This window comes from Sesamum indicum, linkage group LG8 (genome assembly GCF_026168435.1).
Source record: "Sesamum indicum cultivar Baizhima isolate 11 linkage group LG8, ASM2616843v1, whole genome shotgun sequence".
In the NCBI taxonomy this organism is placed as follows: Eukaryota; Viridiplantae; Streptophyta; class Magnoliopsida; order Lamiales; family Pedaliaceae; genus Sesamum; species Sesamum indicum.
In genome coordinates, this window is record NC_142664.1 from 21,224,745 (window position 1) to 21,250,951 (window position 26,207).

Consider the following 26,207-nt stretch of genomic DNA (forward strand, 5'->3'; position numbering starts at 1 on the left):
GATTATATGTTTCCACAAATATAAGAGAAAGCTCCACTGTCACCAGCTTCCATGTCTTAATCTCTCAACAATGCTTGGAATGGACCACCTTGATTGAATTGGATGATCACATGATTTTTTATTGTTTAGAAGTTTGTAGATCGCCACTTGCTTCATGGAATGGAGTAGTAATTAGTACAATGTATACAGCTGGATTTCAGTCCCTAAATATCTTTTACTCTATAAAGCCATCAAGAGACCCTACTTGTCCTATACTAGTGACGGGGATTGTGGGTGGTTAAATCATGAAACCCCTACTAAAAATATCATTTTTATCCATAAAATATAGAGTTGATTAAATTTGATTGAAATTTGATTTAATTACAAATGTCTTCTCATTATTTGAAATATATATATATATATATATATATCACCTTAAAATTATAAAAATAAATATTCTCTACAATAAGCTGTCACAAGGGGTATTTGTTACGATATTTATAATTTCAGAGGTACTTATATAATTTTTGGTAGATTGCATAACACCCCTCCTGTGGTTTAGGGAAATGGTGCGAAATCTCCCTGTATTATATTTATAGACAAAACCTCCCGTGTTACTTATACCCCATCTCCATTAGAAACTAAAAGAGAGTGAGCCACACACCGCGGTTTGTGCGTGTTATCCTTTTTTTTGCTATTTTTTAGGGTTTTTAAAGTTGGCAAATGTCCAATTTGTCCATTTTGTTTGATACTTTAATGTGCTCATATTTTAATAACAGATGACAATACAAAGATTAATATACTAGAAATTTACTTTTAAAATTAAAATTTTATATGAATATAAATAAAAAAAACACTTAAAATATTATACGTTATTAATTAAACTAAATTATTATTAAATTTAAATAAATTTTAATATTTATTTACAAAATATACTAATTAAATATAAAAACACCTAAAAAATTTATCAAATTTTTTTAACTTATATACAATATTATATTAAAATTTTTAATATATAATTTAAATTAAATATTTAATATTCTTTTACTATTTTTAAATTTTATCAAAGTAAACAATTTTACTTAATTTATTTTTTTTACCTTCTTCTCCATCGGCGACCTCCACCACTCAAAACCTGCGCACTAGGGGCGAGGTCGACCTCAATCTAGTCGCCACCTCCATCGCCCAGAACCTGGGCATTAGGAGCAACATCACCTGGATTGGTCTCGACTAGATTCTCGACTAGATCCAGGGCGATGTCGCTCCCCACGACAATGTGCCGCCCCCTTTTGCAGGGGCAACACAAGTGGACCCCAATTAGGTCTATTTTTAAATCCAAGTTCAGTCCTTTGACCGGCCCGGTTGAGGCGTGGACCAAATTAAGACCAGGCCCGAATGTGTTTGCTCAATTTTTTATTTTTAGATAGAAAGCAAACATCAGGAGTACTAGATGTAATTTTATAAATTATAGAGAGTTTACATATAACTATGTTAATCTCAGTGAAGAAGAGTGTAATTATTCCTAATTTCCGACTTATATAACAATAGCAGGTAGGAGTGATGATATATTTGGGCCTAATAAGGCATATAATTTGGAAACAAGAAAAACAAATATTGGGCTGAAAATTTAGATTTCAGGGCTATAGCCCATAGCCCCATACCCTTACTCTTCTCACGATTCAAGTCTCTAGATTTTGAAGCTCATGAGCTATCTATATATGAGCTAATCCAGTGGGCCATTAATGATAATTTCCAAATCATATTGGGCTATATTAGTATAAATTATAGAATAAATTATATTCACATATCTTAAGATTAAATTTAATTAAATAAATACTTTATATTCTTTATAAAATTATAAGGCTTTTTGAGGTTGTAATGATATTTTCTGACAAACAAAACCGCGCTCTGAGGTAGACTATTGGTTACATTAACAATCCGTCAATGGGGTGTACTTGTAAAGGTAGAGGATGGTCATGTAATTGGACGTAAGTTTATAAGGTGTCGATATAATTTATCTTTATTTATAACCACCAAGCTGGTGATTGTGTGGTTGAGTATCAAATTCTTGAGGGTTAATTACGCTTAAACTCTTTGTAATAATATTAAATTAATTTTTTTTTCAAAAAAAATTTGAAATTACACTTAGATTCCATCTAAAAATTTTCGATTTACAACTGATCCACTTCCATTATGGTTTGAAAGAAAAATATTGACGCAAGCAAAAAAAATTACATAAATTTTTAATTCTACCCTTCATTTAATATTCCCATGTATTTTTTGTACTTATAAAGGGTGAATGTAATATATATATATATATATGTGTGTGTGTATATAGATATGAAGTGAGGCTACCATCATTACGTTTATCCTTCATAAGCACAAAATTATTTCATGAAAATATTACATCAAGGGTAAACCGTTCAAATCCTAACAAAAAGGAGTCAGGTGTAAATAGTGAATTTTCATAGGGGGTTTTAAGTGTAATTTAAATTTTTTTTTTTAGAAAAGTGTAAATTTTGCATGTTTAGGGAGGGTCTAAGTGTAATTAACTCAATTCTATATTTAAATGTTCTGAATCTGTATTTCACTGAGGACGTCGAATTTGCCACTTTATGCAGATGTAATATCTGACGACTGTGACTATCCATAATGCTTGATCTAATAAAGATTGGACTGACATATTAATTTGTAAATTGTCTTCTATCTTCTGGAGGGACAACTCAACGATTTGAACTCAAACTTTATGGGACGTCTTGTATTCGAATCTGAGTGTGTATGTGAGTCGGATATATATAATATATGTATTATACGAAATGTATTCCCTTAAAATAACTGAGTTCAATCCATCTTGAAAACAACAAAAATAATTGCGTGTTAATTCCCATCTTCAGAAATGTTGAAAGGTTGGAGTTTGATAACCACGTTTTACCGAATCAGATGTCATAATTATAAAATCATAAATTCAAATTGCATAGATAGGAACTATTATTTTATTTTAATAGTATTTAATAAATTATTAATATTAAAGGGGGTTGGAATTTGGATTATATGGTAGCAAAATGAGCAGGCAGGCATTTGTGTTTCCAAGAATTGCAAATCCTAGTCTTTATCGCTTCCGACCATTTCAAACTATGAACCTGTCAACCCCCTAATACAACCCCCACCCAATTGAGGGTGTGTCTGCGCCAGTTTTAAAAAAGTATTTTTCAGTTTTTTATTTTAAAATAATATTTTTGATGTGTTTGTGAAATTTGTTTCTATTTTTAAAACCGCTATGGAAAGTATTTTTAGGTTTGGGGTGCTTCTAGCTGCTTTCGCTCTTTTGTAAATAAATTTAACTTCAATTGTTACTACTTTATCCTTATTATAATACTTTTAATTCAATTTTATAATATTTTTAATTTATTTTAAAATTTTTCATATTTAAAGTTGATATTGAAAATTTTGAATAATTCGAATATTTTAACAATAATCAAATTTACTTTCACATATTAAATATTTTATAATTTTTATATATTATTTGTTATATTATCTAATTATATTATTTATTATCATAAAAATATAAATTAAATAGTTATGATTAATTCACAAAATATTTTTTTCATTCATGCAAGTTTAATTAAGCATGAATCATCAATTGTATTACTTAGTGGAAGCATTATTAAATTAATAATTTATTTTTCTATTAATATTTCAGAAAAATTAAATATATATACTAAGCTTATTATTTTTTTATAGAAAAATATTTATTATTGACAAACTATAAATGTAAATATAATAAAAAATAATATCTTGTTAACATATGAGGATAAAATAGTCTTTAATCAATTAAGTCTATTTTAAAAGTGATTTTTTTCCAAACACTATCTAATTTAACTTTTATCTAATTTTTACCTTTTTTAAAAATACTACCCATTTTCCTACAATTTTCAACTTTCTCTATAAAAAATAATTTTGTAAAAGTAAATTTTTTTGCAAACACTCCTAAAACCCAAAAAAAACAAAAAGAAGACCAAATAGGTCAAATAACGAGTATGAATACGCATTTATTATTAAAAAAATTATCAATATTCTCAATTTTAGTGGTTATTCAATAATTAGTTCAATCTATTAATGTCTGTTATGATTTTATTCATTTTTCTTGTTAAATTGACTAAAATATTCTTATTAACTATATATTATAATTTTATTTATTTTTTAAAATTTTCAAAAAATATTATGAATTAAATGTTCAATCCTTTTTACAATTTTTCTTTCACCTTATTTGATTTTTTAAAAAAAAATACAATGACAAAAAACTTGATAATTTTTATGTCTCTTCATCAATGATTATATAATTTTATTAATTTTTCAACAATTTCATACTAATGCCACTCCACAGCACACTTGCCTACGAAGTACGAACTCACTGTATTGACATTTTTGTTGCATCTTTTTCTGAGAAATTGTCTAATAATAGTCATTAATATACATACACACACACTCAGCAAGAAGAAAAGGAAAATGGACAGAGGTTTCGGGGAGGAGTTTGTGGAGGTTGGATTGAGTGATAGCGTTATTCCGGACGGAGAAAAAGAGGACGATGATGATGTGGATAAAGAGGTTGTAAGGATTCTGAGAGATGCCCTGGACAAAGATAAGGTGGTGGAAAGAGTTGATCTTTCTGGGCGCCAGCTGAGATTTCTACCAGAACCCTTTGGCAAGATTCACGGGTTGGTAGTTCTGAATCTCTCCCATAATCAGCTTGAGGTTTGTGTTACTTGATCCCGTAATTTCTGTTGATGAAATGATGATTTTACTTTTTATTCAAGGTGGTTGCTTTTCTGGATGGGAGTATTGACGATTAATCAAGAAATTGGAGTTTGATTTGTGTTATGTGGATGCATAGTCATATTAGAGTTAATCTGAAAGGGGTTTCTTGTGCTAGACTTCTTGTGATTTGGGCTATTGATCATCTGATTTGATTGGGGGAAGTGTTTCTTTGAATCATTTCTGAACTTATCTTGTAGTATTTGGTCTTGAATTCAGAATCATTAAGAGTTTTTATATGTTAATGATGTCATATAATTAAATTTTTAGATAACCTTGATTCATCTTAAACCAAAGAAATAGTATTATGTGTGAGATTTGTATGTAAAGTTTGGGGTTCTGTTATGCTATTTACTTGTTTATGATTTCTATAAACAAGATCATTACAGGGTTTGTATGTGTTGGTTTTGATGATTGTTTTTCAGTCGAGATGGTTGGATTTTGATTCTCTTGGATGACTTTTGTGCTGATGTATAGCACTAACTGATGATGATGAATCTAAGCCTGAAGCAATAAGATGATCTCTGTGCTAAGAGGTCTATAGATATTATACAATTTGTTAATTGGAGAGCCTTCTTGCTCCAAGGTGTTGATATCCTAGTGATTCTTGTCATCACTTGAAGTACCTCATCATAATTGCGGAAAACGAGTTTGGTTTATACAGCAATTGATTGAAAGGGATCTCGTTTCATGGAGGGGTATTAAGTTGGATGTGCATACAGGGTCATTAATCTCCATAGACAGATGTCACTCTCTATACTCTGTGAGGTTTGAGCTGAGGAAATAAGTAAAACCTTTCCACCTGGTCGTAATATTTAATCACTGCCTTTTGGGCATCTTGCTCCTATTTAAGCTCAGCCTTAATAGATGTGGGTAGAGGTGTTAGACTATGGAGTCGGACCGTCCCACTTTGCCAAGGGGTTTCTTTTGTATTTTTATAATGTTTTACATGCATCGTTGATGTATAGTTTGGGTGCTCTTCTATTGTAATTGCACAATGATGTAATCTATAGAAATTTTGAGTGACCAGTTAATACCCCAAAGAATGCAAATGTATTGTGCGTTCTTGTATTTGATTTTACTTTTTATGTTTTCGCACATTTCACCTCTGCGGAGCAGTAAATTCAAGCATTGGCCGGTTGTGATCGACCTCAAAATTCATCTTGATCTATGATTTTGTTCCAGGTCATTCCCGACTCAATTTCAGGACTACAGAAATTGGAGGAGCTCAATTTGTCATCCAACTTTCTGGAAACATTACCAGATTCCATTGGCTTGTTGGTAAATCTGAAGATCCTAGACGTGTCAGGAAATAAACTAAAGAAACTCCCGGAAAGTATTGCTGGTTGCAGGTAACCATCGGAAGCTGTTAAATTTTAGCTTTGCTAGCCCATTAATACTTACTTCGTTACCATACTTCTCAGCCATATCTTTTCCATTTCAATCAACAGGTCTTTACTTGAGTTGGATGTCGGCTTTAATAACTTGATGTTTTTGCCGACAAATATTGGTTATGGGTTGGTAAATCTTCAAAAACTGTCTATTCACTTGAACAAAATCAGAGCTTTCCCAAACTCTATTTGTGAAATGAAATCGTTGAGAAATTTGGATGCTCATTTCAATGCGATCCATAGTCTGCCACATGCAATCGGAAGGCTCACGAATCTTGAGGTCTTGAATGTGAGCAGCAACTTCAGTGACTTAACTGAAATACCCGAAACAATTGGTGATCTGGTCAGTCTGAGAGAGCTTGATCTTAGCAACAACCAAATAAGAGTTCTTCCCGAGACAATTTACCAGCTTCAAAATCTAACAAAGCTTAACGTGGATCAGAATCCACTTGTAATTCCTCCGATTGAGATTGTGAACAAAGGGGTCGAAACTATCAAGGAATACATGATGAAGAGACGGCTCGATATGTTAGAAGCTGAACAGCAGCGGGATTGGGTCAAAGAAAACAGGGAAGCCGAGACAGGATGGGTGGTATGGGGCACGTCGGTGTTGCATAACGTTTATTCGGGAGTTTCCCAGACTGTTGCTGGATATGTAGGAGGTAATGCCCCGAAGGATCCGCTCTTGGATCAGCAGCTGTAAGTGCAAACAATCTTCCTATACATGGTGCATGTTTGTGAGAATGCAAGATTGATTATGTATGCTGTTTGTTAGATAAATAATGCTGGACGAGGAGTATGGTGTATGAAATGAAACTCTTGATTCCTTTGTGGTTTCCTGCAGATTAATGAAAAATCTATCTTTCGGGTTTCAAAATTGCGATCATCGGATAATAGTAGTTGTGTTCAGAGGGTTTCCTTTTCTTGTTCTCGGTTTCGCTTTGAGAGATGTTTGTATTAGCTCATGTATCTTCTCTGTTCAATTCAAGACAGATCATCCACACTGGAACCAGGGGATTCACAAGGAAGCATTTCAACCAATTTATAAGCACCTGACGCTGGAAAGTTTTAAAACGTTGATAAATCAGTACTATCAATCATGATCAAATAAATTAATGTAAAAATTTATTTGTTTTTATTACAGCTAATTATGGTTTTAGCTATGATCAAATTATTTGTTATGATTTTTAGTTATGGTTAATATGTCCACAGCTGTTGCGTTTAATTACAATTTGTCATAATTTTTCAATTTTGATCATAGTAATTAGTCATGACAAAAAACAGTATTGAGAGATTTACAATGGATAAGAATTCAGTATTTCACCAAACCGTTAAGAGTGAGATTCCATGAACAAGTTAAGAGTGAGATTTGATGAATGAGTATTAGGTTACAAATTTATTATATCATCAAATGTGTAATATGCATTTATCTCTTTCAATTAAATCATAAAGAGATATACAAAAGATGTTCAAGTACGTCAGAATTTTTTCTCTTGACACATATGTAAAAGGACATTCAAAAGACACACATATACATAGAGAACGAACAACAAAGCAAGAGAAGAAGATCAAAATAATTCTCTCTATGAAGTTTTCCTAGTTTAAGAATATTCAAAGGCACTTAAGGTGGAAATCGAGTTGCTCGTCAAAGGTACCAACAAAGTATAACATTTAATTCGGAATTACAAGCGCCAAGTTTTTGAATTGACGCTATAAATATTCAATTGAGTTATCAAGAAGATCCAAGTGGGAAATCCAACTTCCAAATTCTCAAATCCTAAGTGAAAACTATAGCGTTTAATTAGGGATAACTAAGCCCTCGAATTAACGTTATAAAAATTCAAATTCAAGTCTATAAGTGATCTACTCAAAGATTTATCTTTGAATTTGTCAAGTATACATAACATTACTTTGAAGTGAAGAATTAGGGAATAGAATAGAGATTGTACTAATTTTAGTTTATTTGAATCTATATATTTTATTGCGTAAATATTATATTTGATCCCTTAAATTTTCATATAAAATCACTTTAATCCCTCAAATTCATTTATTGAATTTAGCATCCTTAAATTTTAATTTTTATCTCAGTTTGGTTACTCCGACCATTTTCTGACGAAAATGTGACCGGACTCTTTCGAGGGTAAAACGATCAATAAGTTTCATTTTAAAACTTTAATCCCTTAAGTTTGTAATTATCAAATTAATCAATTTTTACACACAAAAAATAACTTTTTTATATTTTTGATGTGATATGTTGCAATTATCTTATATGAACAATGAAAACTTTGAACTCGTGAGGACATAATAATAATATATTGCTCAATTTAAAATAAATAGTCTCTTTTTTTTAGTAGTTAAGAAAAAAATTGAATAAATTTTATAAAACTTATCTAATATAAAAATGTAATAAAAAAATTTAAATCAGTAATTTTTTATTTCAAAAGTTAAAGATAAATTTAAAAAAGTTAAACCTTAACGATATTTATTAATGTTTGGATTTTCAAACAAAAAGTTGGTAGATTATGCTTTTTAACTAGATTCATTGGTGGATTTTATTATATAATAGGTCTTCTAAATATATAATCCCATTTTATAGAAAAAGATTTACAAAAACCTCTTAAAAAGAATTTTATATCTATTTAAAATCCATCAAAAAATTTAATTAAAAGTGCATTCCACCAATTTTTTCTTCGAAATAGTAGCTATACATGTTAATAATATTATAAAGATTTAATTTTATTAGACATATTTTTAACTCTAAACTTAAAAAACCAACTAATTAGATTTTTTTATTATATCTTTAGATTAGATAAATTTTATAAATTTATTTATAATTTTGATATTTCTTTGTCACTTTTCAAAATAAAAAAGAAAGAAACTATTTATTTTTTAAGTTAAGCAATATGCTAATATTATGTTCATAAGAGTTTAAAATTATTATTTTTCATACAAGATAATTACATCATACCATATAAAATATTTAAAAAATAATTTTCTTTCTAAAAAATGACTAATTTGATAATTTTATAAAATTTATGGGACTAAACTGATAAAATAAAATTTAAATTGACCATTTTACCCTAAAAAAATTAAACTCCGACCATATTTTTGTCGAAAAATGGTCGAAGGAACCAAACTGAGACAAAAATTAAAATTTAGGGATGCTAAAGTCAAGAAATAAACTTGAGGGACTAAAGTGATTTTAAATAAAAATTTAAGGGATCAAATATAACATTGTTACCCTATTTTATTTGTGATAATTTTTATGCGTTTTAATTTACAAATACGATAAAAATTAGCACTTGAAAATTTTGACTTGTCTAATGGGACATCTCTTTATAAATCAACTTGAAAGGCCAGTGGAGATGAAGAACAATATTTCCAACTCCTTAAATTTCAAATATCATATGTCGAGTTTGGAAGCGTGTCTTTTCAGCAAAACAATCATGTGGAGGCATGTAAAGATGGTGTTGATGTTTTACCTCCCAAATTACCATTTAAGTTGGGGCAAAAGAAGAAACCGAATATGTGGACAAAGATTTGGTCGATGATAATATGACTCAATCATCGTCAACAAGTCCAAATACTGAAATTCAAGTTGAAGAACTTTTTGATATGAGTATATACTATTTACAAATTCAAATTTAAAACCTTCTTAGTGTTGAATTATTACTAAATCAATTGCTTGTTGTAATGTTTTGTATGAAGTCATTACTAAAATCATTGTGCAAAGAATAAGTTTGGTGATGGATAAACTTATTAGTCCATCGCAGACAGCATTTGTTCCAGGTCGCTCTATTAGCGATAATATACTACTGGCGCAGGAGCTTTTTACAGGGTATAATCAACAGCGCTTGCCACCTCGTTGTGCCCTTAAGGTAGATATACGTAAGGCATATGATACAGTTGAATGGGATTTCCTCATTGTTACCTTGCAGCTCTTTGGATTTCCTGACAGGCTTATTCATTGGGTGGAAGAATGTATTACTACTACCTCATTCTCTATTGGAATTAATGGGAAACCATATTTCTTTGCTGGTGCTCGGGGTCTTCGCCAAGGAGACCCTATGTCCCCATATTTATTTGTCTTGATTATGGAAGTTTTGAATCTTATTTTGCAGCAACTAATTGATCAAGACAGGAGGTTTGTTTTTCACTGAAAATGCAAGTCGTTGAGATTGGTTCAACTTGAATTTGTTGATGACCTATTACTATTCTGTCGGGCTGAGCTAGAGTCCTTACGAGTGCTCAAGCAGGGACTTGACTTATTTGGGGATTTGTCCGGCCTTCGGGTCAACTATGGGGATTCGGAATTTGCTTATTGACTAACTCCACTTCCAAGAGGGACTTCAGCCAATGAAGTATTTGGGACTTCCTCTTATCTCATCACGGCTCACTATTTTGAATTGCCAACCCTTACTGTTAAAACTGGATCAGCGCATTAAAGGATGGGAAGGCACAGCTTTATCTTATACAGGACGAGTACAGATTATTAAATCTGTTCTTACTGCTCTTAGTATCTATTAGGTGTCCGCTTTTATTCTACCCAAAGGCATCATTGGAGAGATAGAAAAACGGTTGAGGTCCTTCTTATGGGAGGGATCATCTGCTCGAGGGTATGCAAAGGTGGCATGGGATTGCGTATGTCGTCCTATTGATGAAGGTGGTCAAGGGATTCAAGATATTACTACTCTTAACCGCGCACTTATGGGACTCAAATTGTGGCAGATTATCCACGGCAACCGAGCTTCTAATTGGGTTGATTGGATATATCATACACGCCTGAGAAAGGTTACTATCTGGACAACCCCTGAGTGAGGGGGTTCTTGGGGTTGGAGGAAACTCCTTAGCTTACGGCCACTTCTCCGGCCTTTTATTCATTATTTCATAGGAGATGGAACTACTTTTTCGCTATGGCACGATCCTTGGCATGATCTTGGTCCACTCATCCAGCAAGTTTCCGCAGGGCCCTCGACTTACAAATACTGTGGAATAAGGTGGTGGTTTTCCTTTTAGATGGGCAATGGTGTCGGCCTTCTATCACTGACACTCACTTCTTACAGCTCTTGCAGTCTTTTCCACCCATCCATGGAGGGGCTGATCGTATCCTTTGGCGATCAAGATATACACAACTAACAGTTGCTATGATGATTCGTTCACTACGGGGTGAAGGGCCTAAGGTAGACTAGTCTAACTATTGATGGGCCGTTTCAAAACTCCTAGACATACTTTTGTATTATGGCTGACGATCCTTGGTAGACTCTCTACTATGGATAAGTCTTGGTTGGCTCATATTAATAGTTCCTGCGTACTTAGTTCTGATGCCGCAGATGAGACCCACGATCATCTTTTTTTTTGCTGCACTTATTCACGTGGCTACTTGATGGTGATTCGACGCACACTTCGATTTGATTGGCCAACCGAGCTTGGGCTACTGATGTCTTATGGGCTGCTTGCAGATGGAGAGACAAACACTATGTTTCTACGGCTTACCGTGCTCTTTTGGCCTCGTGTGTGTACCATATCTAGCGCGAGCGCAACATTAGGCGATTTGATGGAGTACATATAGATACACGCACTGTGGGTGCGCTGATAGTTCGAGATGTGCAGCAGAGGATTCTTAGTGTGGAATTACCTACTGCTATTAGCACTTGTGCGCTTTATCGCTTATGGCGGATTCCTTGGCCTGTCGAGGAAACCGCTTAGATTAAGCAAGATGTATTGTACTATTATACTTTTTTTTTACTTAATGAAATTTACCTTTACCAAAAAAAAAAAAAAAACATTCTTAGTGTGAGTATGAACTATCTAAAAATTTAAGTAGAAAAGTAAAAACTCTTTGATAAGAATATAAACTATCTACAAACTCAAAATTAAGAAATTATTGATATGGAACTATCTACAAATTCAAGTAGAAAAACAATAAAATTCATCAATACGAGTATAAATTATCTACAAAAATACCTGAAAAATTGCTTGATATGAGAATAAACTATTAATAAAGTTCAAATGAACTATATTATGACTTGATTCTCCGAACAAGGTAGGTAGGCAACTTGAGACATATTTTCAAGTTCAGCCTCATGTTAAAAAGAAGATAAAACATCCCATGTAAAGAATCAATCTCGAGACATGTTCACTCCATTTTGTTGTAGGTCTTGAGGTGCATTTGTAGACAAATGGATTTCGTACCCAATTAAGTTATAACAAGTGTAAAATAATATATTAACTATCAATTATAATATTTTTCTATTTATATTTTGGAATGTATTAAAAAAATTCCAAGTGTAAATAGTTAAGTTAATTGATATTTAATTTGTCATCAAATCAATAATCGAGTGTCAAAATTGAAGTATTTCGGCCAATCAAATCATATTTCACAGTCAAAGATTTAGACCAATCAAACAGCGGCACGTGGAGCAACTGCATGTATGCTCCAATCAAATCAAGAAAAATAATTTTGACACTTATTTGTTTATAAAATATAAATATTAAAGAGAAAATGTGAAATTAGTCAATAATGTAACTTCAAATATTTAATGTACTTATCTCCTTAAATTAAATTAACAAAGATAATACGAAATGTGATTAAGTAAATCATCAACTCTTTCTCTTTAACACTTATATAAATGAGTTCTTGAAGCTCATTCAAAAGGCACACACATACATAGAGAACGGAGGTGAAGTAAAAGTAGAAGTAGAAGGCCAAAAATAATTCTTTCTATGAAATTTTTCGAGTTCAAGAATTATGGGATATAATAGAGATTGTACTCATTTCAATTTATTTTATTTGTGATAATTTTTCTTATATTTTAATTTACAAACACGATAAAATTAGCATCCAAAACATTTCATATGTTTAAAAAATTTCTTATTATTAGTCCCACATGATTTTTCCAGTATTTAGTGGAGAAGTCACGTGAATTATACGTGCCCATTAAGAGGCTGATCAAACGTTAGCTTCACATGTATAGAACTGTTGATTTGAAGAGGTAGAATGTTCATTTCTCTTGCCCTAATCTGCCACAATTTTCCTTAAACCTAGAACCACAAAATTAACCACCAAAAAAAAAAATAATTAACCTCTAGAAAATATTTGGGTCACTCATTTTCTTTTTCTCATTTTTTATATTATCTCACCAACTCTTTTATTGTTGTTTCTTTTCTTGACTTCCAATTTTTCCTCCTCTCAACTTCCATATATTTTTTAAATTTTTTTAAATTCTTTTAATTTTTTAAAAAATACTTTATTTAATTAATATATATATAAAAAAAACAATAACAATTAATTTAAAAAAGAATTCATTAATTCCGAAACCACACATACTGAGTGTGTCACACACATACTAGTTTTTAAATAACTGTCTCTGTCTCCTGCATCTTTTTCTCTGAAATTCTCCCATAATAGACATTAATATATATACACTCACAAAAAACACTCAGCAGGTAAGAAAACAGAAACATGGGCGAAAGTAGCGCGCAGCAGATTGTGAAGGTCGGGTCGCGCGAGAATGGTGTCCAAAACAGAGAAAAGGAGGACGATGACGCCGTGGATGAGGAGGTCGCAAGGGTTCTCAAAGAAGCCCTCAACGAAGATAAGGCGGTCGAAAGAGTCGACATTTCCGGGCGCCAGCTGACGTTTCTGCCGGAACCCTTTTGCAAGATTCCTTGGTTGGTGGTTCTCAATCTCTCCCAGAATCACCTTGAGGTTTGTCTTGTTTGTTTGATCCCATGATTTCTTTTTTGTTCTTTGAGGTTGATGGGATGATGGTTTTTGTTTTTGTTGAGGTGGTTGGTTTTCTTTCTATGTATTTGTCTGATAAATTGAGAACTTGAGTTTGAATTACGTGGTTTGATTACAAAAGTTACGTACACCCTCTCAAGTTAGTCTAATTACAAAAATAGTTCATATACTTTGTAAAATCATTATTATGTCCCCTGAAATTCTAATTGTAATTCATATGGGCGACTTCATTAATTATAAATTACGCCCTTGTAGTAAAGTACATCAATACCCACATTGATTATACTTATAGTTTTGCCAAAAGACAAAATTGTTTGTGTAATTAGATCAAATTTTATGGGATATTGTGTAATTTAGCCATTCAAAAATTGATTGTGTGGCCATGTTTGGAGAAGGTAATTCAATATCTATACATCTATATTAGAAAGTAGGAAGGTTTCCGAAATTAGGGACCCACCCTTTTAAGAAAATTTTGGATTCGAGATCCGTTGAGTTGGCCAGATAAATTTGATTATACATTTAAAATATTAAAAATATATCATTAAAATAATACTACCGTGACTTTATAAATATAAGACAACAATAATATTTTTATAATTTTATATGTGCTTGTTTTGGGCATTAAAATATTAAAAGTTTTAAAATGTGTTACTTATATAAACATAAAAAGTTTATAAACTATTTATATTATTATTTTAATTTAAAAAAATATAATTTTATGTATTGTTTGTAAGTATAAATAAATTTACATATTTTTTTGTATATGTACAAATATATTTTATATATACTTATATAAAATATAAAAAAAAGTTAAAAAAATCGAGTTAGGTTTGGGTCCAAAGGTCTAAGACCCGAACCCACCCCGAGAGATCCCTTTAAGACTTCAAACCAGCCTCAACAGGGATGGATTTGGGTTCGAGTCCAACCCATTACCATCCCTATATTACACAGATCATAAATTAATTATCACTAGCATTTTTTTGAGCAAGCAAAGTACATACCATGATAAATTGAATTGGATTTTTATTTCAAAATATATTGCATCTTGTATTTTATTTAACATATACAAGGTACGTTAATAAAGATTAAATCATGTATTTTATGTAAAAAAAAATTATACACAAACTATGCATATATTAAATGAAATAAAAAATAAAAAATTCAATCCCACGATTATAAATTACCTCTTTTTGAAAAGTTCAAGGGACGGGCTGCCATTTTTATTTCAGGAGTTTTTGGGCTCCATTAAAATTTTGACAGCGACAGTGATTGCATCTAACCTGAAAACTCGTCTCGATCTGTGATTCTATTGCAGTCCATCCCCGGCTCGGTTTCAGGACTGGAGAAACTGGAGGAGCTGAATTTGTCAGCCAACTTTCTGAAAAGCCTACCTGATTCGATTGGCTCGTTGGTAAAGCTCAAGATCCTGGATGTCTCAAGAAATAAACTAAAGCAACTCCCAGAAAGCATTGCTCGTTGCAGGTAAACATTGGAATCTCTTACATTCTATGTTTGCTAGCTCATTACCACTTAAACTTGGATCATTTCAACATCTCGTCCGTTTCAATCGACAGGTCTTTAGTTGAGTTAGACGCGAGCTTTAATAACTTGATGTTCTTGCCATCAAATATTGGTCATGGATTGGTGAACCTTCAAAAACTTTCTGTTCCGTTGAACAGAATAAGAGCTTTTCCGAATTCCATTTGTGAGATGAAGTCATTGAGAAGCTTGGATGCTCATCTCAATGCGATCCATAGTCTACCACACGATATCTGGAAGCTGACGAATCTTGAGGTCTTGAATGTCAGCAGCAATTTCTACGACTTGACAGAAGTGCCTGAAACAATTGGTGATTTGGTCAGTCTGAGAGAGCTGGATCTTAGCAACAACCAGATTCGAGCTCTTCCTGAGACAATTTATCAGCTTAAGAATCTTACTAAGCTTAACGTCGACCAGAATCCACTTGTTATTCCTCCCGTGGAGATTGTGAATGGCGGGATCAAAGCTATCAAGGGATACATGATAAAGAGACGGCTCGATGCATTGGAAGCTGAAAAGCAGCGGGCGATGGCCGAAGCTGAGATGGGATGGGTGGCATGGGGCTCGTCCATGGTGTACAACGTTTTCTGGGGAGGTCCTCAGAACGGATATCTAGGAGCCCAGAACGATCCGTGTTTGTATGAGCAGCTGTAAGTTTAAACAATGTTCCAATGCATGGTTCATGTTTGTAGGAATGCAAGATTGAAGCATGCTGTTTGTTAGATGGATAAGGCTAAATAAAACGAAACGGGCTAACAGCATTTTACTCCCCTGTGAAAACCTTAACAGGCAAAACATCCACTAAACCGAGTTTTTGACTGTTAAGATTTTCACAGGGTGGTTGCATTTAACCGGAAACGAAACTCCAGATTCTTTTGTAGTCTCTGCATATCAATGAAAAATCTGTCATTTGTATTTCAAACTGCCATTGGTTATAGTTCTTGGTTTCGGTTTGAGAGGTGTTTGTATCAGCTTATCCATGTTGTCTGTTCAATTTGAGGACAGATCATCAACACTGATGGAATTGGAGGATTCTCCAGAAAACATGTCAACCATTTCACCTACAGCATCGTCCAAGTTGATAGTAAGGGAACCACAAGAGAATGCATCACACTGACGAGGTTTTGGTTCAACAGTTAAGGTTGCAGTTCGATAAATAAGTATGATGATATATGTGTTTGTATATCATCAGATGCGAGGGTATTTGACATCTTTATGTCAGTTTATTACAATTTGTTATTCTTTTAGTTACTAGCTAAGAGTATTTGCAGTTTGGATATCATCTGATGTGCAGACATCTGACTGTCTTTTTCTTGTTAGTTCATTATAGTTTTTGTTGTTATATTTACCAGCAAAGAGCCCGTGCGTTGCACGTGACGAATATTTTTTGTAATAAGAAATTTAACAATAAAAGTAATGAAAAATGTTACTTCATTTCTGAACTTGATGTGCATTATTATCCTTCTTGAATTTTTGACTTCTAGCATTCTTTTTCTGACCATCTCATAATCTAAATATTATTCTTCTTTGACTGATAAAATATACGTCCTAACTAAAATTATATTACTAAAATTTTCAAGTATTATAATACAAAGTATTAAAAATATTAAAGTTAAAGATATTTAATACCTATCTGATAACTAATAAAAATACCGTTAATATTCATTACTGAATTGGTTCTGTTCTTCTTTATTTCACGACATAAAGAGGTAAAAGGTGTGCAAGATTGAACTCATCTTATGAACATGGTGAATAGTTTGTGCAATTTCTTGGCTCAATTTCAAAGCCTGAAGCCTCTGCCACAGTGCTGCCAACAACTTTTTCTTTTGGGGTGGGTTACAACATTCAAAAAAGTAGTTGGCATATTCAGACCCCACCACTGAGGATTGTGTTTGTGCTGTGTATTGATAAGGGTTTTTATAACTGATCTACTTTTGTAAAAAATTAAAGTCTAACCACATAGAAAGTAATACATGAGATACATCATAAGTTTAGTTCCACCAAATACATTAGTAAGAATTCAAACCCACATCGTAGGTGTGGCAAACGTTCGATCTTAACCACTAGGACAAACTATATGGGGATCAACAAGTCGTACATTAAACCCCACCAAATACACTGGCAAGGATTCAAACACACATCTTAGGTGTGGCAATGTTCGACTTTAGCCATTAGGCCACAATGATTGGTGGTGTGCTACCAAGAATAACAGACATGAGTGCTGTAAACTGACTTTATTCAGTTAGATTTTAACCTTCTAAGCTGTAAATTGACTTTGTTCAGAATCTCAGTTACTACAAGAAGGGTAGTTTTTGCATTGAAGACTTGCTGGTAAGCATGTGTGTGCTGATGTGGTAGCTTCAACTAATAAAAGAACAGCTTTCCATACACATCACATGCTATTTTTATTGCATAATTTACACTTGATTCTGTTCTGTTATCTTGTCCACACATATCACACTTGTCTTTCTGTCCTGATTCGTGATGGAGAGAGCATCATTTTTCCTAGCCAATGGCTGCACCCCGCTCTCCCTTTCCCATGACTTCATCCTGCCGGCCGATGTCCGGCCGGTGACGTCGTCCGTCTCAACATCGATCACCGTTCCAGTCATTGACCTGAACGACAAGCAGTCCTTGTTGGTCAAGAAAATATCAGATGCTTGTCAGGAATATGGTTTCTTTCACATTATCAACCATGGAGTGCCGGAGGAATTGTGCCGGCGAATGATGGCTGCAGTTAGTGATTTCTTTAAGCTTCCACCCGAAGAAAGATCACATCTCTTCACAGAAGACAAAACCAAGCCTTTAAGGGTGTTCAATTTTTACCTCAAAGTTGAAGGACAGAATAAAGTCACTATGTGGAGTGAGACACTAGTTCATCCTTGGCATGCTTCTGATGATTTTGCCAATTTTCTGCCAAGAAATCCTCCCCATTACCGGTACTAAGTCGTACCAATAGTCAAGTTGATTGCTTTTATGAAAACCTACTTAGTTAAGGATTTTGTGTTGTGTTTTTATGTTGTCTCAGAGAGTTGGCAAGTGAGTATGCGAAGGAGATCGGATGGCTCATGAGGCGGCTCTTGAGCTTGATATCTCAAGGGTTGGGGCTGAAGAAGGACAGTTTACGAGTAAGGCTTGGAGACAAACCTAGACTAGTTTCACATGCCAACTACTATCCACCGTGTCCACAACCTGAACTCACCTTGGGATTGCCTGCTCATACTGACTTAAACGCCCTCACCGTTCTTATGCAGTCTGAAGATGTAACTGGCCTGCAGGTGATGACAAAAGACGGCGAATGGATAGCCATCAACCCTCTCCGCAACGCCTTTGTTGTTAACATTGGTGATCAAATTCAGGTAAATTAATTAGATTCAGAACAAATGTCGTTAGCAATGCATCATATAAAGTTGTTTATTGGTAAATTTTGTAAGATAAACATTTACTTATGATGGGATCTTGAGCTGAAAAACAATGAGGAATAAGAGTAATTGCGTTCAGGTCTTGAGCAATGGAAGGTATAAGAGCGTGCATCACAGGGCTGTTGGCAGCAAGTGCTCGGAACGAGTGTCGATTGCCATGTTTTATGGACCAAACAAGGACACAGTTGTTGGTCCAGTCGAGGAATTGGTTGATGAAGACCACCCTCCAGTGTACAGGAGTTATCGGTATGAGGAGTTTCTTGAAGAATTCCACAGGCAGGAAGGCACTAGGCGGAGGGTCAAGGAAGTTTTTGAATTGCAACATTGAAACTATTTTTGTCCGAAGCTGACATTAATCGTCTTATACTATTCTGGCTTTTCATCTTATTTTTCTGTCAGAATATAGATATTTGATAGAGAATCATTAGCAGAGAGTAAGGTCAAGGTCATTACCTGCAGCACATGGAACTTTCTGGACAACCTGCACATGTTCAATAAAATAGAACAGAACATATCATAAGAAATCGAAAGAACTGTATTCTGAGTTATTTCGCATATGCAAGAACTCTTCAAACTCTCAAACGTCCTTCTGATTTTATATTTAAAACTTCGAAAGGCTAGACTATTCCTCCAACTATCTCGCAAGTACGTAGTTGCACTCGATTAAGATTTCAGATGTCGGCATAACCAACTGATTGCATGTTTCTTGATCTAATCACTTAGCAACAATTTCTTTCTGGGATGTAATTTCCTATATCTGTATTGCTTCCTACTCAGTCCAAATCTTCGATATAACTTACTAAATAGGTTGTTGTAGCAACACAGACTTATCTAGTCCTCGAAGGCCTAAAAAAAACTGAGATTCCACATGAACAGGTCAAGGCCAGCTAATGTCAACGACCAAAACTTGCACGAAATGATTTCAAAGATCAGTTGATGAATCATATAAGACGCATATAAGGTAAAAGCTGCAATTCCAGGAGTCTGTATTATTGCTGAACACAAGAGAAGAACGATGTCTAATGCTGTAATAGGCCCTTTTGTTAACCCCACCAGACCCGCTGGCGGCCAAAATATGCCGCCAATTGGCATTGGAACCCGACCTGGTTTGAGGAAATTAGATCTGTCAGCTGTCAAGACAGCAATTCTTGAGGCCATTGAGCTTGGCTACAGACATCTTCAAACCGCAATTTCCAGTTTCTTGGAGCATCAGGCCTTTGGAGAAGCCATAGCCGAAGCCCTGGAACGTGGGCTAGTTAATTCCAGGGAAGAGCTCTTCATCACTTGTAAACTTCCTTACCACGATGCTGCTCCTGACTTTGTTGTCCAGAACTTAAGGAAGTTTCTTGAGTAAGAATATTCAAGATTTGTGTTTCAGTTTCTTGTATGATTTTAGTTCTTTCGATTTTTAGATGATATAGTCTACATCAGTTGGTCTACCGTTCATTTATTCGAAGTTTACCATTCAGTTCCTTTTTGCCCTCAATGAAATTGCTTTAACTCTAAAGCAGAGGACTCTTAAAGCTATTTGTCACGCTTTCGCTCAAAAACAATGAGCTGATGGTCCTGATCAATGATCCAATTAAGATGAGAAAACTGCAGCTCAAACACATAGTAATTTCCATGTTTTATGCAGAAAGATGCATTTGGATTACGTCGACCTCTGTCTTGTTCAACAACCAGAAGAAGATGAACCCGGACGAGCAAACAACGACATTCCACTTACCGACCTAATGTTCGTCTGGGAAGCTATGGAAAAGTGCCAAAAACTGGGCCTCACAAAGTCCATTGGAGTATGCAATTTCTCTTCCAGGATGCTGCAAAATATACTCAAATTTGCAAAAATGCCTCCTTCCATCAATCAGGTCAGTGATCATCATCATGCACATACAATTAACATATAAAATGGATAAAAAGAAAACGCAGTTTCTCATATAAATCTTTTACTTATTTTTCTCTTCTATGGACGTTGTGATTGTAAGGTGGGAATGCAGAGGTTCTTGAAAGAAAAGGAACTCAGAGAACTCTGCTTGGCTAACAACATTTCCATCATTGCATGTTCCACTATTGGAGGAGAAGAGAAACACTCAGATTTCACTCAGTTCATGGAGTTAGAAGCTTTGCAGAAGACTGCAAAAGATAGAACAAAGACAGCCAACCAGGTATATTTCGCTTACAATACACGTTCCGTCCATCCAACAATTTCCATCACACACCTTCAATCGATCATCACAAGCACGCTGCCTAAAAATAAGCCTGTGTTTTCATGGATCAAATCTTTTGCAACGTGTAACAACAACCAAGAATTAAGGATCATGTATTGTGCAGGTGGTGTGCAGATGGGCACATGAGCAAGGAGCATCTCTATTGTTGGAGAGCTTGAGCAAGGAACATATGCTGGAGATTCTCAGCATATTTGAGTGGAGTTTATCACAAGATGATTAGCACAACATCAATCAAACTCAGCAATTGCACCCTCTGCTGAACTCAGAATTCAATCCTAGTGATAAACAAACTTGCCACTGTTGGTAAATTGTACGAAATCATACTGAAAGTGTATCGCACTCATAGGTGTATAGGCCTTGATGGCCCAATAGCCCAAAAGTGTACTCTCCATTAATATATAGAATAGATAATAATAATAATAATAATAATATATACATAAATCAAACATATATACACAACACATTGGAATCTATGTCGTTATACGTACTCGGATCAAACTCACCTATAAGCCTCTCGACCAGAAGAAAACACATAAGAATTTTCTAATATTTGGCTTTTTTGCGGAAATATATTAGAAGAAAGTCCTGGAGCAGAAGCAATCAAATGGGATTCAAGTAGTATCGCAATAACTTCTATTTTTACGATGAAAATAAGTTATAAAAAAGTTGTACGCTAAGCAATAATAAAAATTAATAATATCTAAAAATTAAAGTAAAACTAAAAACTAATTGAAGTTTGAGCGTTCACAAGAAATAATTCAATGTTTACAATTTTATTAATAAATTCCAAAAGCCGATAGAAAGTTGTTTAAACACTCTTTTCAATAAATATAACTAAAAATTTATGAACTCGGGTATTTGCAAACGCTTATTTTAAGCATTTATCGATTTACGACATAGTTCCTAAAGGTTGTGGGCTAAAATGGGCTTTTGGAAATGAAGCCCACTAAGGAGTCTGAACTGGCCCAAATGTAAACTACTTAAAATGAGAGTGGAGTGCAGGGCCCAGTGAGGCTGTAACATGCTCTCAGTTGAGATCATTAGCCTTTAATTTCTGTGAGCTGAGACTGTGACTCTGACTGGGAGCCTATCACCTGCTGCTCATGTCATATTCTCTGATCAATCTGTTTTTGCCATCATTTATGGGATATCATACTTCAAAAATTAAAAGTGGTGCTCAATATTAATTAATTAATTCAAAAAAATTTATCTTATCTTTAATTATATTGTTTTAATACAAAATACAAAATCAAACATATTTATCATTCTCTTTCAGCCGATAAATTACAATAATTTCTTACTGTTTGAAAAATTACAAATATTTTCTAAATTTAATTTTTATCTAACAACACGTCCATTCTTTTAGCCTCCGTTATGTTTCTATCCAATTTTTTGTGCGGACTAATTAAAATGCACTTTTAGATTATAAATTTTAATTTTATATATTTCTTAAAACTTTCTTAACTATTTTTGTCGACTAATATGCCATAGTAGAACCTTTATAAATTAATAATTGATAAATTAATAAGCTCTCTAAAATAATAATTTTTCTTAGTACCGACTTGAACCTAAGCTCTAAAATTAATAAAATAATAATTTTTCTAAAGATCCTTATATAAATTTTTGCTCCCTTCAATATTATAAATTAATAATTCTTAAAAATTACAAATATAACTAGGACAACTTAGTAAAATATGATTCTATTGTTGTTTGTTTCTTTTTAAAATTTAAATTTAGTTGTATTTCATCTCTAACTTTCCTTACTGCATCCAAAAACTCTGGTGTTATGTATTCATACCGCAATAAAAAAAAAATCGAAAAGTTGTTGCCCCTAGGAGTGTTTTGTTCCCCATAATTGATTGCAAAGACATTTCATTCATGAAGAATAGTATAGGTTCATCAAATCGAAAAAAATCTCCAAAAGTTAATAAATTATAAATTTATCGATTAATTAATACCTCTTTAAATTAATAAAATTACATTGTCCCAGCATTACTAATTTATAAAGGTTTTACTTATTTACCTTACCCACCATCAGATTTTATTAGATTTCTTTTTTTAAAAAAAAAATCAGCAAAGATAAAATAATAATATTCACTTCAACGTTTTGAAGTTATATAACTATTTTCTATTTGAAGTGGGTATTTATAATTTCTTACATAACAAAAAATATTTATAATTATGTCAAATGTGAGAAGATGTAGCTATAATCCACCCAGAGGTCATTTGCTATATATGGTCTAAAAATTAGAAAATAAATTCATTGAGGCCGAAATTGGAATTATAGACTTATCCAGTTCAAAAACTATGAGTTCGAGTTCAAATCGAGTTCGATTTGATATATAATATATATAGTACTTCTGTTTATTATTACAAAATAAAAGATATAGTACGTACCCCCACATTAAATCATTTATATTTCCTTAGAACTTAACATTTTATCATAATTTATATATATACGACCTTCATGCATGAAAATTCTTATTATTAAGTGTAAGGAATAACAGATATCATTGGTTTGGAATTTTTATACATTCTCTCTCTTTCTCTTTCTCTTTCTTTCTCTCTCTATATATATATATGTATACATATATTTTGTCAGAATATTATTTGGGCTTAAATGTAATTTTGATTTTGTAATTTTGGCATTATGATATTTTTTTTATTCTCTATTTTTAATTATAGGGTTGTAAGGGAGTGTTTGCAGAACTTTCTATTTTTAGAGAATAATTTTTGCTAAAAAAGCTGGAAGTTGTAGCAAAATTAAAAGTAAAATAGTGTTTGTAAAAAAGGCGAAAATGAATAAAAGCTAAATTAGATAGTGTTTGGAGAAAAATCACTTCTAAAATAAACTTAATTGATTAAAGACTATTTTATCCCTATGTGTTAAATAGATATTATTTCTGTTTATTATTTCACTTGTTCTTTGTCATTAATAATTTATTTTTTCATTAAAAAGATCGTAAATTTTATTTCAATTAGTATTCTATATTTATGTTTTTAAAAGTATTAAAAAGATATATTTAATTTAATAATGCTCTCACTAAGTAATATAATTATTGACTCGTACATAATAATTAAACTTGGAGGATTGCAAAAAAAAGTATTTATTAATTAATCAAATAATAATATGTGAATGAAAAATATAATGAGATGATATAGCGCATAAAATATTAAATATGTGAAAATATAAATTTAATTATTGTTAAAATTTAAATTATTTAAAAATTTCAATATCAACTTTAAGTATATAATTTTTAAAATAAATTAAAAACTGTAAAATTGAATTAAAATTACTATAATAAGGATAAAGTAGTTAAAAGTAACATTGAATTTATTTACAAAAAATCAAAGCACCCTCAATACCTTCTAGCTTTTGGCTGAAAAGTGCTTATTTTAAATATTTCAGAAATAAAAGCTGGCATCCCAAACACTTCAAAAGTATGTTTTTGGAGTCAGAAGTTAAAAATTATTTTCCTAAAGCGCTCACAAATACTTCTTAAATAAGTTTTAGAGATTGTTGATATTTCACAATTTTAGCCCTTCCGGTGTCGAATTTTGCAAAGTCACCAAAATAAATCATGTGCACATTATGTGGTTCATTTTAAATTAATTTTTGGTTTTAATTGGTTTACTTTTGCCAATATGAACGATAATTTAAAAAATAAATGATGTGGCATGTGATTTATTCCGGTTACTATTGCAAACAAGACAGCAAAAAACCAAAATTGAGAAAAGCCAAAAAATTATCGGACTATTTTGCAACCCCTGCAAAGATAAAAGATAAAAATATCAAAATCGAGAGGGGCGCATGATTTATTCCACAACGAAATGACCAAAATAAAAAAATTATCAAAAAATTACATGAGTATTTTGCAACCCTAAAAAAAAAGAATAAAAATGTCAAAGTATCAAAATTATATAGCCAAAAATATATTTAACCTAATCATAGGTACAAAAATGTGTGATTTTAGATAATTCATGACACAATTATAGTGAGACACAAATACAACGACAACAAATAATTATTATTATTAATTATTTTAATTCAATGACAACCTTTGCATAATTTTTGCCCCTAATTTTTATTAATAATATTTTTCACAAAATAATTATAACTAATGAAACAATAAAAAATTTATTACTGTCTCAAAATAAATTTACTCTTAGTGAATATAGTTAGTATTAAAACTATTATAAAAGATTGATTACGAATGCATTTATCGTAAGAGTTGTTAGTAATTAAAATTTGTACTGTAATATTGACGTAATTAATTCATTTCAAAATTAAAGAAACCCTCAGAATTCATCTACCAATCCATTCATTGAACCATATATATATATATTTAAAACAAAGAGTAATAAAGAGTGGGTGGCAGATACCTATAACATAATTATACATAGATTAATTAAATTTATCAATTGCTACTTCCGTCCTATAATCATTAAAATTCCAAGTTTTCGAGGGTTATTTGCAATAATTTTTATTTTTATAATATCGATCAGTTATAGAGAAAGTTGTAATTTTAATTATAACAAATTTACGAGTATTTAAAAAAAAAGAAAAAAAATTAAGCTAAAGTCTGATTAGGGTTTGTGGACAAACTTTAAGCTGCATGCAAAAAGTTGGTCGGGAGAAATTTATAATTTTCGATTTAAATGAGCTTAATTTAAATAATTTAAAAGTATAAGTTATAAATAAAAAAATATTATTTTTGGTGAGAACTGATAAACATTTAAATTAAACTAATATCCATTGAAATTACGGTTGGCAAATGCTGACGTGTAATATTTGGTGATAATGTTCCAAAATCCATAGTAAAATAAGTTATTTATGGAGTTTTTTTCCACACGTGTGTGTGGTCATTTATTGTACCAAACTTTTCTAGATGTTTGTACTAACTAGGACTAAATATATAATAAATTATCATTAATGCACAAGATTAATTTTATTAATTAATGAAGAAATTAATAATACTATTTAAATTCAAATCAAGATTAAGAATCATTCAAACAGCATTTGAATTGATGAATTTAAAAAGTTGAGCGTGGCAAATTCCTAATAACAAAATATTTGAATTTGTTTCGATAATTT

The 26,207-nt window shown here is 32.2% G+C and overlaps 4 protein-coding genes across 10 annotated transcripts; all 4 read left to right on the forward strand.

Annotated features, from left to right (window-relative positions):
- Window positions 1–4,368: 4,368 nt before the first annotated feature.
- On the forward strand, window positions 4,369–7,353 carry LOC105168309 (plant intracellular Ras-group-related LRR protein 3). Of its 3 annotated transcripts, none has more exons than XM_011088338.3 (4): window positions 4,369–4,731; window positions 5,977–6,143; window positions 6,243–6,881; window positions 7,172–7,353. In XM_011088338.3, exons 1-4 carry the CDS (start codon window positions 4,486–4,488, stop codon window positions 7,236–7,238), a joined length of 1,119 nt encoding a protein of 372 aa, XP_011086640.1. In that variant the 5' UTR covers window positions 4,369–4,485; the 3' UTR covers window positions 7,239–7,353. The 3 variants fall into 3 exon arrangements, with proteins under 3 accessions (XP_011086640.1, XP_020551995.1, XP_088739203.1); XM_020696336.2 differs by having other exon boundaries at window positions 4,370–4,731; window positions 7,176–7,353; XM_088883077.1 differs by lacking the exon at window positions 7,172–7,353 and having other exon boundaries at window positions 4,372–4,731; window positions 6,243–7,059.
- A 6,184-nt stretch (window positions 7,354–13,537) lies between these two features.
- Window positions 13,538–16,907, forward strand: LOC105168310 (plant intracellular Ras-group-related LRR protein 3). 2 transcript variants are annotated; one of them, XM_011088339.3, is made up of 4 exons: window positions 13,540–13,890; window positions 15,242–15,408; window positions 15,501–16,115; window positions 16,471–16,907. In XM_011088339.3, exons 1-4 carry the CDS (start codon window positions 13,645–13,647, stop codon window positions 16,580–16,582), a joined length of 1,140 nt encoding a protein of 379 aa, XP_011086641.1. In that variant the 5' UTR covers window positions 13,540–13,644; the 3' UTR covers window positions 16,583–16,907. The 2 variants fall into 2 exon arrangements, with proteins under 2 accessions (XP_088739370.1, XP_011086641.1); XM_088883244.1 differs by lacking the exon at window positions 16,471–16,907 and having other exon boundaries at window positions 13,538–13,890; window positions 15,501–16,462.
- Window positions 16,908–17,864: 957 nt separating this feature from the next.
- On the forward strand, window positions 17,865–19,274 carry LOC105168311 (protein DMR6-LIKE OXYGENASE 2). Of its 2 annotated transcripts, XM_011088342.3 has the most exons (4): window positions 17,865–18,404; window positions 18,494–18,593; window positions 18,720–18,824; window positions 18,967–19,274. In XM_011088342.3, exons 1-4 carry the CDS (start codon window positions 17,950–17,952, stop codon window positions 19,213–19,215), a joined length of 909 nt encoding a protein of 302 aa, XP_011086644.1. In that variant the 5' UTR covers window positions 17,865–17,949; the 3' UTR covers window positions 19,216–19,274. The 2 variants fall into 2 exon arrangements, with proteins under 2 accessions (XP_011086644.1, XP_011086643.1); XM_011088341.3 differs by having other exon boundaries at window positions 17,866–18,404; window positions 18,494–18,824.
- A 333-nt stretch (window positions 19,275–19,607) lies between these two features.
- On the forward strand, window positions 19,608–21,483 carry LOC105168312 (NADPH-dependent codeinone reductase 1-1). 3 transcript variants are annotated; one of them, XM_020695722.2, is made up of 5 exons: window positions 19,608–19,848; window positions 19,922–20,237; window positions 20,524–20,752; window positions 20,870–21,049; window positions 21,216–21,483. In XM_020695722.2, exons 2-5 carry the CDS (start codon window positions 19,963–19,965, stop codon window positions 21,330–21,332), a joined length of 801 nt encoding a protein of 266 aa, XP_020551381.1. In that variant the 5' UTR covers window positions 19,608–19,848; window positions 19,922–19,962; the 3' UTR covers window positions 21,333–21,483. The 3 variants fall into 3 exon arrangements, with proteins under 3 accessions (XP_020551381.1, XP_088739242.1, XP_011086645.1); XM_088883116.1 differs by having other exon boundaries at window positions 19,944–20,237; XM_011088343.3 differs by having other exon boundaries at window positions 19,608–20,237.
- The last annotated feature ends 4,724 nt before the right edge of the window (window positions 21,484–26,207 follow it).